We start from the raw sequence: 12,500 nt of genomic DNA, 5'->3' as shown, positions 1-12,500 counted from the left end.
AGAGAGAGGGAGAAAATACACTGGGTATATAATGTGATGACACCTGCATTTAGTAATTCCTTATTAATTACAACAAATCGTTTTGTCTCCAGTTGGCCATAAAAATAATCTTAGTCTTCATCGAAAACCATTTCTTCGCACTCCTCGAAAGACTGCTCTTGCTTTCCTAAAAGTGAAAAGACCCATTTAATTTCAGGGCTGGACCTGAACCTGGTATCCTCAGGTTTGCAGATTAGCCAACTATCTATCTTCTTCAGTTGGCTGAACTAGATTGTTCTGTAGGACAAGCTGTATAGTTGTATAAAGAGTTTTGACAAAATGAGCTGAAAGTAAATTAGCTAATTAGTTCTATAATTAATTAATAGTCATTGAAAGTCTATGCAGTCTGGCAACAAGCTGTTCCTCCACTTTAACTGTACTTTTCTCTCGGCTTTAATTGACAGTCTCTCTTACATACACCCCTCACAATGGCACATACATTCATCTGAGCATAAATACATGCACAGATATATATCATTTGTAGTCATATGTAACAAGCATGTTCGTATGCATCCATCCATACATACATACATACATACATATGTACTTACACACACGTATGTTATATATATTTAGATATTCTTTTATTCACCTATTTGTTTCAGTTGTTTGACCGCGGCCATGCTGGAGCACCACCTTTAGTCGAACAAATCAACCCCAGGACTTATTCTTTGCAAGCCTAGTACTTATTCTATCGGTCTCTCTTGCTGAACCGCTAAGTGACGGGGACGTAAACACTCCAACATCAGTTGTCAAGCGATAGTGGGGGACAAACACAGACACACAAAATATGCTGGTGGTCGTCGTCATGGTCGTCGTCGTCATGGTGGTCGTGGTCATGGTCGTGGCGGCGGCGGCTGTGGTGGCGGTGGTGGTGGTGGTGGTGGTGGTGTTAATGATGGTGATGATGATGATGCTGATAAATACTTTGCCAGACTCACAACCCAAACTATAAAAAAAAATTAACAAAATATATATCAGTTTTTCCTGTATAATTTTTTTTTTTTTAATATTGCTTAAAATACCTGGTTGTATTTCTATATGTTAATGAAAATATTTTGCCCTGTCTTTTGAGAACCCAGCAAGAATTCTAACTCTTTCTTAGAAAGAATTATTAAACCCCATGTATACGGGAATGAATTTCCTGCATCCTTGTTGTTTGATGTTCCACATCAATGCACAAATTTAACCCACATAGCGCTTTAATACATGCTTACACACACACACACACATATATATATATATATATATATGTGTGTGTGTGTGTGTGTGTGTGTGTGTGTGTGTGTGTGTGTGTGTATGTATATATATATATATATGTGTGTGTGTGTGTGTGTGTATGTGTGAGTATATATATATATATATATGTGTGTATATGTGTATATATATATATATATATATATATATATATATATATATATATATATATATATATGTATGCATATATGTATATATATATATATATATATATATATATATATATATATATATATATATATATATATATATATATACACATATATATATATACACATATATATATACATATATATATATATATATATATATATATATACATATATATATATATATGTATGTATATATGTATATATGTATATATATATATATATGTGTGTGTGTGTGTGTGTGTGTGTATACATATATACATATGCATATATGTATGTGTATATATATGTATATATATATATATATTTAGAGAGAGAGAGAGAGAGAGAGAGTGGGGGATGAGAGAGTAGGGAGAGAGAAAGAGCAAATATAAAAAGCAAAAGTGAATGCGTGCACCTTGTATGTATACTGGCGGTGCTCCAGCATGGCCACAGCCTTGGGGGCTGGAACATAAAAAGACAAAAGAATAGAATGCTGTGTGTGTGTGTGTGTGTGTGTGTGTGTGTGTGTGTGTGTGTGTGTGTGTGTGTGTTAGCTGCTTGTCTCAGACTTGTAAAGTTGAGGAAGCTGATATCCATTTTAAACTTGAATAATTTGATACCTGCAGGGAAAATATGGCAGCAGGAAGGGAGTTCCAGTGGGATGGGATTCTGACGGGAAGGAGGATTGAGAGAAATGTTTAGAATGTTCAGGGATTAGTAAGATTGATGTGAAAAATAGGAAGACAAGAGGAGGAGAGACAATGCATTTGGTAGGATTAGACAAGGTTAGTGAAAGCAAGCAAAATTAGTTCAGAAGAGCAGAGACTTTGGTAGTGGCAGCAAAAGAAATGGGAAGAGTGGCTGTACTGTGATGGAGTAGATCAGTGGCTCCCAAAGTGGACAGTACTGCCCATCTAGGGGTGCAGAGAGACCCATGGGGTACACTGAAGAAAAGTTGGGGTGGCCAAAAGAGGATGATGGATGTAAAAAGGACAAAGTAATTCTTTCTATTATAGGCACAAGGCCCGAAGCTCTGTAGGAGGGGCATAGTCGATTACATCAACCCCCAGTACTCAACTGGTACTTAATCTATCGACCCCAAAAGGATGAAAGGTAAAGTCGCCTACAGCAGAATTTGAACTCAGAACGTAGTGACGGGTGAAATACCATTAAGTATTTCGTCCAGCGTGCTAATGATTCTGCCAGCTCACTGCCTTGATGTATCTAAATAATAAATTGTTGAAATTTGTTTTAAACTAGAAAAGAAGACTGAAAAATCTTGATGATGAACACAATGTGACATGACACCAACAGGACACAACAAAACACAGCACAAACACAACACATCACATGACATCATGACACAAAGTGACATGGCATGGCACAATACATGATTTAGATAACACAATAATACATCACAATACAGAGCGGTATGAAATGACACAACCCAACACAACACAGCAACGCTCAACACAATATGGACACGACATGACCCAACACAACAGGACATGGTATAACCCAACACAACAGGACATGACAAGTAACAATACAACACAGAATGGTATAACATGACACAAAACAATATAAGTCATCACAACACCTGAGACGATACATCAGAGCAATGAAGTCCATTTGATGACTTGTCTGTAGTGGCTTTGTTTAAAGGGAAGAAGAATTGCTTCAGTCTCGCTCTTTTGTCTTCTTCACTCCAGTGGCGAAACCAGTTCAAAACAAAAGGAGATGATAATTAAGTTGTTAATTTAAAAAAATATACTGTATAAAACTTCTGTGAAACATAAAGCTTCTGGTGTGGAAACATTTATAGAAAGAGACAAACTGTCTGATAGTCATGTTCCTCCATTGGAACAAAGACTGTCGAGTCATTTTTAAGGATGACTGATGACTTGTGCAGTGACTTTGTTTAAAGTGAAGAAGCGTTATACACTGTCATCCTCACCCTTTCATCCATGACCGCCTTCAGTCAAGTGGAAAGACCAGGTTAAGATGACTGGGATGGAAACAGATGCAGTGGATGACCAAATGTCTTATTTGCCTGATCTTGTTCCCTGAATTCTATAATGTGTCATTGCAACTGCCTTCCGCTCCAATAAACCATGACGGTTTCTTCTGCAGAATCTGCCAGATCTGGTCTTCATGTGCAGACGTAGATGAACCCTAATATTCTAATTAACTCATAGGTGGGACCCTGACAGGTGCTACTACTCTGGGGTCAGAGTAGATCAGGGAACAATAGGGGCTAAGAGGTGGTTCCATGCTCCTCAAAACCTAGGAACTTCTCAAACTAGGATCCAAATACCCGAGGCAGTTTAAATTCATACCCAGGATATGTTTGATTGCATTGTGCCACTATCTGACAACACTGGGCAAACGACTGACCATGGTTCACACATGTCGCTTTTATTCTATTTAAACCTCATCACCATCATCCTCATCATTTAATGTCCACTGAACCAGGGCCTCACTACTAGATGCAGTTTAAAGACACACATGATACCATCATCATCATCATCACCATTATCATCACCATTATCATCATTTAACGTCCATTGTCCATGCTGGCATGGGTTGGATGGTTTGACCAGAGATGACAAGCTGGGGAGCTGCTCCAGACCCCAGTCTGCTTTGGCATGGTTTCTACAGCTGGATGCTCTTCATAATGCCAACCACTTTACAGAGTGTGGTGGGTGCTTTTACATGGCACCGAATGGACACCTTTATGTGGCCCCCCCCACACACAAGTGCTTTTCTGTGGTGCCACCCAGGCACTTTTACATGGCACAATACAATTCAATAAAACACAACAACAATAACACCAACATGAACAAGACAATTACAGAACACAAAACATGATACAACCTGCCACAACATGACGCACAAGAAAAACAACTAACGTGACATGCTAGAAATAGCAACCAAACCTCCATCAAATCACATACTAGCATCTTAAAAAGGACCTATTGGACAATGTAGTTCTAGATACACTATGCCTGAAAAATAAAAGATGGGATGGACGGTCACTGGCAAAATACCTTGTGATCATAGGTCTGCCTGACCTGGAACAACTAATCAAGAACAAAAACAGACACAGTATGACATGAACTCATGATTAAACAATTCAAAAACTGTAGGCATTTAAAGCAAATGGACTTTGGTTCTAGACTCTTTTTACAGTGTATGCTGAGCTGAAAAACTTGCTGAATGTCTAAATGTCTAGCATAGGGACCAACTGACTTTGTCTGCAGCTGAAATAAACTTGTGATGTCAATTGAGGCCAAGTCAATGTATGTGTGTGTGTGTGTGTGTGTGTGCATGTGCGCGCATGCGTGCATGCATGTTTTTGTAGTTGTGTGAAAGTATATGCATGTCTGTTTACCTGTGCGTAAAGTGAATTCATTTTGTGAACTCTAGGGTTTACTTCTAGACCAGTGGTTCCCAACCTGGGGTCTGCAGACCTCTGGTGGTCTGCAAAGGTATTACTGGGAGTTCGTGAACTAAATTCAACATTTCACACACACATACACACACACACACATATACATACATAAGGATAAGCATATCAAAAGGAGTCTATGGGAAAACTCATTTAAATAAAAGGGTTGGAAACCACTATTGGGAAACACTCTTCTAGACAATAGAAGTAAATACTTCAGGGACGTGCTGCCTAAGTAGGCAAGGTAGGCAGTGTCTACCATGAATAAAATAGATCGCTAGCAACCTAATTCAATAAAATTATGAAGGTTACTCTAATTACTGTACATAAGATGCAAAATATTTTATTTTTTGTTTGTAGATTAGGTAGGCATAATTTGCCTCTGCCTTTCAATCTCAGTATTTAAGCTACACATAGGACTGCTGTAGTACACATGCTGCGTACATTCCTACAACAATGCTTTCTTTACATGCTATAAACGTAAAAATAAATCTGCCTTCAACTTAGTCGCATGCCTGTGTTTCACTTATTTTTGTGTGTTTTACTACATAAAGGTCGCCACATGCCTAATGTACTTCTATTGTCTAGAACAGTATTTCTCAATCATTTTTTGCTTATAGAACTCCTTTGATTTCTATTACTCTAAAGTGGACCCACATAGCCATTTGATGCTTAAAACATCCTATCATATTTTTTAATTAAATATTATTAGAAATAGTATTTTAAAAAATTGCTAAAATATTTTGTGTATTGTAGAAATATAAATAATTTATTGCACTAATATTTTATCAAAATCTTAAATGGACCCCCCAAGGGTCAAGTAGACCCTGTTTGAGAACCACTGATTTAGAATGTTATGCAGGTGAGAAGAAAGTACCCACCGGGATAGGAAGCTAGTCTGATGCATACTGCTTTTCCTGTGAAACGAACTGACCACATCACTGTGAGAGAACAAATCAGTAAACTCAGAGTGGTGGTGGTGTATTCTAGCACTTATGGTACCAAGTCAAGGCTTTTAGAACTATGTACCTTGGTACTCACACAATTTGGCATGATTGTTAGGATACAAGCCATCGATTTCTCTGCTAGTCACTGGCTATTTGGCTGGGCATTCAGTGCCAATCAGCTTGGCCAGCTATGCTCTTCTGTGTGTGTGTGTGTGTGTTTGTGTGTGTGTGTCTCTCTGTGTGTGTGTCTATGTGTGCGTGAGAGAGAGAGAGAGTGAAAAGAGAAAGCGAGAAAAAAGAGAGAGGGAGACAATGTCTGTAAATGCATGTGTATGGATATATATATATATATATATATAATATATATATAGGCTCAGGAGTGACTGTGTGGTAAGTAGCTTGCTTACCAACCAAACGACTCTGGGTTTAGTCCCACTGTGTGGCACCTTGGGCAAGTGTCATCCACTATAGCCTCAGGCCGACCAAATCCTTGTGAGTGGATTTGGTAGACAGAAACTGAAAGAAGCCCGTAGTATATATATGTTTGTATATATTGTCTCCCCAACATCGCTTGACAACCGATGCTGGTGTCTTTACGTCCCTGTCACTTAGCGGTTCGGCAAGAGAGACTGATAGAATAAGTACTAGGCTTACAAAGAATAGGTCCTGGGATCTTTCTACACTCTTATGAGTTAAGCAAACATGTTGTTGAGGCATCGTTTTACAAGTGGGCAGGTGCCCTTCCTGACACTAACTCTTATCTCATCTCTTCTTTCACTTGGTTTCAAAAGTATGAAACAAACAGATGACTCGTTGACAGAAGCACCACCAGCAACACTTCTCAAATGACACGACTCTCATATAAGTGAGTACAGGTGGAAACAGACATACAGACATATACCACACCCACTCACACACTCTCTCTCTCACACACACACACATACACCAATGTGGATACACACAGACATATACATATGCACACACACACATACACATACACACATGTACTGGACATAAGCATATACATTTATATGCTTATATATATATATATATATGAATGTACATTTATATACATTTATATATATACATATAAATATATGTCTATATAAATAAATGTGTGTGTGTGTATATATATATATATATATATATATATATATATATAATCAATCCAAACATGAACAAGCAAGAAAATACAACAATGCGAGGACGTGGAATAAGTACAGTGTTATTGGACGCTCAGGAAAGGAAAGAAAAGAAAGAGGATTTCACATTTCGAGTGGAGCTCTTCATCAGAAATATAGAAAAAGTCCAAAGAAGGGAAGATGGAGAAAGAAAATCGCCAATGATACACACACGGTCACACACACACACACACATAAACAATTGCAGCATGGAAGGTGTTTATAAGCCATTTAAAAACACACAAAAACTGTTAGATTCACTTCAACATTTAAATTCAATTTGCCAAAATATTTTTGTCAATTTGAGACTGCGACCTGATCACTGACAAAATTCCGTGCAGCACGGAATTTTGTGTGTTTTTTAATGGCATATAAACACCTTCCACACAGCAATTGTTTTTGTTTCAGCACACAATCTCAGATCAGGTTACTTGCTATGCAATTACATCTCCGTAATATATATATATATATATATATATATATATATATATATATATATATATATTCAAATAAAGGTTATAAACCTCATTAAGGGATAACAAAATCCAATGTAAACACTGGTTAGTTACCAATCCACAGAAAGTTCAACTATAAGGTAACTATATAAACCGTGGTTCATATATTTATATATTTAAAGAATAAGGAGAAAATAGAGAGGTAATTAATAAAATATTATTCATTAATTATAAAATATGACAGCATCTCTGACAGCTGTTTCAATTCAGTAATCTTTAGATAATTAATTTATAAAATCAAAATCATTATAAGATGAATCTCTTCATAGGTAGTAATGATATACTGATTAGAAATATATGTTGAGATAATGGCTGCAAACCATTAACTGATAGCAAATATACCTAAAGAGCTGGTTATAGAAGACATCAATCCAACATAGGAGGAGAAGGTAGTGTATATTTTTATGTCTTAAAGTAAGAAAAGAAGAGATTAATATAATATCATAGTGTATTGAGAAGGAAAAAAAGAAAAAGGAAAAGAAGAAAAATGCATATATATATATATATATATGAACACTCAATATTTCATCTACATTCAATACTTTCTTTCATGGTGCCATCCATTTTTATTTTATTTTATTTTATATTGTATATTGTATATCATATTATATATTGTATATTCCATATTCTATACCCCACATTAGTTCTGCAGGAATATAAATAAAACATAAAAAACAGACAGTGTTGGAACTCTTTTAAGCAAAATAATATATATATATATATATATATATATATATATATAAATAATAATGCCATATGATATCATACTTATCTATAATACTGCAATACAAAAAATTTAAAGTTAGAAAATTTAAATCAAGTAGAAGCAAACCACGGCAATTATATATTAATTGAAGTTATCAGAAAGGGATAGATAATTTCCAAATATAATAATAATAACTTATTGCTTTGGTTTATAATAATAATAATCAGGAAATAAAATTTAATGTAAATAAATAAATAGAAAGTCTAGAATAAGATGGAAAGAGAAATTATCAGAATACGTAATATATCCTTATATAAGAAAATTTATTTCAAGGCTTTATGGTAAAAAAACAATAATAATAAACTATTGGATAGGAAAGAATTTTAAAATTTCAGACATACAGTGTTCCTTAAGAGAAGTAAATATTCTATCAGACAAGTATAAGAGGATAAAGGATCTTTTTAGGAAAATAAACATTATGTAAGAGGAAATACTTATATACAAAAATAAACTGAAATTAAAGTAAAGTATATATACATACATACATATATATATATATATATATATATATATATATATATATATATATATAGATAGATAGATAGATAGATAGATAGATAGATAGATAGATAGATAGATAGATAGATAGATAGTTATGGCCAGTCTATGGGGCTACCCAGGTTAGGGATGTTCTTAGTAGAGAACATAACTATCTTTATCTAAACATTCTACTGCTCTATAACCAAAAGTGTGCTTCTCTTTCAAGTAATAACTACTAATATATATATATATATATATATATATATATATATATATATACACACACACAACAGGCCTCTTTTCAGTTTCTGCCTCTTAAATCAACTCACAAAGTTATGATCAGGAACTACTGTCTTCAAGAAAAAAGACTTGAAGAAAATACTGGAATATTTATAAGTTACCTCATGGGACGTCAAGATGCGTCAGTGACCAATTATCTCAGTCAGACATTGTTAAAATTTAAGAGAGTAATTCATTTCACCACACACGACTATATATAGCAATTGTTGATGTCAGTGTTGGTTGGTATATAAATCAACCAAACATGGACAGATGAATGAAGTGGACACTTTATATCTCATTCTCACTCACTAAATATCTTGTTTAGAAGAACTGAGTGATGGTGCATGGCATAATGATAAGGGTATTTGGCTCACGATCATAAGGTTATGAGTTTGATACCTAGCAGCATGTTGTGTCCTTGAGCAAGACACTTTATGTCATGTTGCTCCAGTCCACTCAGCTGGCAAAAGGAAGTTGTAACTAATTGAGTAGTAACTATTTAAAAGTGAATACAGTAATGCTTCGATATATGAGCTAATTAAGGCGGTGAGCTGGCAGAAATGTTAGCATGCTGGGCGAAATGCTTAGCAGTATTTCATCTGTCTTCACATTCTGAGTTCAAATTCCACCACAGTCGACTTTGCCTTTCATCCTTTCAGGGTCAATAAATTAAGTACCAGTTGAGTGCTGAGGTCAATCTAATCAACTGGCCCCCCTCCCCAAAAATTTTGGGCTTTGTGCCTAGTGTAGAAAAGATATATGAGTTAATTTGTTCCTGGAAACTGCTTGTAAAGTGAAAACTTGTAAAACAGAGCAATAATGTCCCATAGTATCAATGAAATTTTATGCCATCATTTTACTCCATCACTGCATAGACACATCAGAATCAGTGTTGCCACATGTTGAGACGATGCTACACACACAAAATGGTTGTTTAACCTTTTATATTTACTATAAAATAAAACTCATAAACCCAAGGTCTCGTAAAACAGGTGCCTGTAAAGTGAGGTATTACTGTAGTAACTATTTAAAAGGCCCCGTTTTGTCATGTTCTGTGTCATGCTAAATCTCCCTGAGAACTATGTTAAGTGTACACATGTCTGTGGATTCATGAGCAGGTTGTTCTGTTTATCAGATCAAGTGGAATCCTCATCATTGTAACTGATGGAGTACCAGTTGGCCTAAATTTAGGTTCATATACATCTACTTACTATATCGTTCCTGACTTGTATTTAAGTGCTCTGATTTATATTCCTCCAATAGAACATCCTGAAGGTATTTTCACTACTTTTCTTAAACAAAGAAGGCCCTTCCTGACCCATAGGTCCTTCCTGAACCATAGGTCCTTCCTGAACTATAGGTCCTTCCTGAACCATAGGCCCTTCTTAACCCATAGGCTCCTAAGACCAATTTACTAGTTTCTGTGGCATAAATATTTCTCCTCTGGATAGGATGCCAGTCTGTCGCAGGGTTCCACATTCTTGGCAGCTGAGTGGACTGGACCAACATAAAATGAAGTGCTTTGCTCAAGAACACAACATGTCACCCAGTCCAGGAAGTGAAACCACAATCTTACAGACTTGAGTGTAACATCCCCAGCCACTGAACCTTGTACCTCCACACTACCTTTCAAAGATGGTGGATATTTCTTGTTGATGTATAAAATGGATATTGTAAATAAGCATGGACATGGCTGTGTGGTTAAGAAGCTTACTTCACAACCTCATGGTTTTCAGTTCAATCCCAGCATGCAGAATCTTGGGCAAATGTCTTCTGCTATAACCTCAGGCCAAACAATGCATTGTGAGTGAATTTAGCATATAGAAACTGTGTGGAAGCCCACTGTGTATAAGTAGGTGTGTGGGTGTGTGTGTTGTGAGTGTGTGTTGTGAGTGTGTGTTGTAAATGAGTGTGTGTGTGTGTGTGTGTGTGTGTGTGTGTGTGTGTGCCCTCTCCCCACTTGAAACCAATGTTGGTTTGTTTACAGCCCTGTAACTTAGCTGTTTGGCAAAAGACACCTACAGAATAAGCAGCAGAATTTAAAAAAAGAAAACAACTAAGAATTGAGGTTGATTTGTTTGACTAAACACTTCAAGGTGATGCCAAAGCATGGCCATAGTCCAATGAGTGAAACGAGTAAAAGATAGAAGACAAAAGATCAGTCAAGATAAATCGTGGCGGGGGGGGGGGGGGTAGATAGATAGTAATTTTCTTTTTTTTTTCTTTTTCTTGCTTTTAATTGCCTCTGGAGTATTAATTACTTTGACTACATCTAATTAGAGTGAAGATATTGGCAAGAAGATCAAACATGAGTCTTCCAAAGCTGTAAAATTGTAAACAAGCAATTTTTTCTCAGCTGTTTATTTACTATTTTAACAAAAAAGAGTAATGAATAGCCAAATGAAGGGTGTGGAGAATGGAGAAAGGGGTGGAAAGATGGAGAAGGGGGTGGAAGGCTGGTCAGTCAGCTGAGCTTCTGAAATTGTTATTGTTGTTCTTAATAAGAAATCTTAAAATCTTGATTCATTTTCTCAGTTTTGACTCTCTTTTTTTCTGGAAGTTGGCAGTGTTATAGTCATTACTTGTTTGGGGTAAATTCTACAGGTTATGGTCACGTTGGAACCACCAGTAATTGAACCTGTCCAAGATGCACGCAGGGTGATGAAACCATCCAGCATGCTCTTGTTTGTGTGTCATTGTATTTCTTATTTGCACATTTAAGCCGAGCAGTTGTTATCACATGTAAGACAGGCCTGGATTTCATAAAGGGTATGGCACATTGTGACACTGCTATTTTGGTTGTCACTTATTCTGTACCACTGATTCAATGCTGATATATTTGATATCAGATGCTTTGTGGCAATTGTTTTTCAACTGGGGTCCATATAGATTTTGATGTTAAAATTTATGCACAATAAACTGATTATACTTCTAGAAGACACAAAATATTTTAACAATTGTTTTATACGATTCTTTATAATATCTAATTAGAGATAAACTTAAGGTTTTTTTAAACATCAAATGGTTATGAGGGCCCACCAGAAAAAAAAAAAGAGGGATCAAAGGGGTCCATAGACAAAAAATTGCTGAGAGCCACTGTTTTAAGGTTTCAATGTTTCTTATTTCTTTACTGCCCACAAGGGGCTACACACAGAGGGGACAAACAAGGACAGACAAACAGATTAAGCCGATTATATCGACCCCAGTGCATGATTTGTACTTGTTTAATCAACCCCAAAAGGATGAAAGGCAAAGTTGAACTTGGCAGAATTTGAACTCAGAACGTTGCAGCAGACAAAATACTGCTAAGCATTTTGCCCGACGTGCTGTTTCTGCCTGCTCGTTGCCTTGTTTCAATGTTTCTCTCATTCTCTGCCTCTCTCTTTCAGTCTCTCTCTTTCTTTCTCTCTCTTTCTTTCTCTCTCTCTCTCCCTCTCTCTTTCTCTGTGTC

At 36.1% G+C, this 12,500-nt stretch overlaps 1 protein-coding gene across 3 annotated transcripts in view; it reads right to left on the bottom strand.

The window, feature by feature from the left end:
* Positions 1–12,500, bottom strand: part of LOC106867554 (tripartite motif-containing protein 2) — a 104,482-nt gene that overhangs the window by 26,982 nt on the left and 65,000 nt on the right. Inside the window, exon 2 of one of the 3 annotated variants that reach the window (XM_089361790.1) lies at positions 4,367–4,435. The exons of the other annotated variants lie outside the window; for them this stretch is intronic. Within the exon in view, the coding sequence (XP_089217916.1) occupies positions 4,367–4,390 (24 nt within the window). The 5' untranslated portion in view covers positions 4,391–4,435. The remainder of the gene's footprint in view (positions 1–4,366; positions 4,436–12,500) is intronic. 3 annotated transcript variants of the gene reach the window in all.

This window comes from Octopus bimaculoides, chromosome 13, assembly GCF_046866305.1.
Source record: "Octopus bimaculoides isolate indiv1 chromosome 13, ASM4686630v1, whole genome shotgun sequence".
Lineage (NCBI taxonomy): Eukaryota > Metazoa > Mollusca > Cephalopoda > Octopoda > Octopodidae > Octopus > Octopus bimaculoides.
This window is presented reverse-complemented; position numbering and strand designations above follow the sequence as displayed.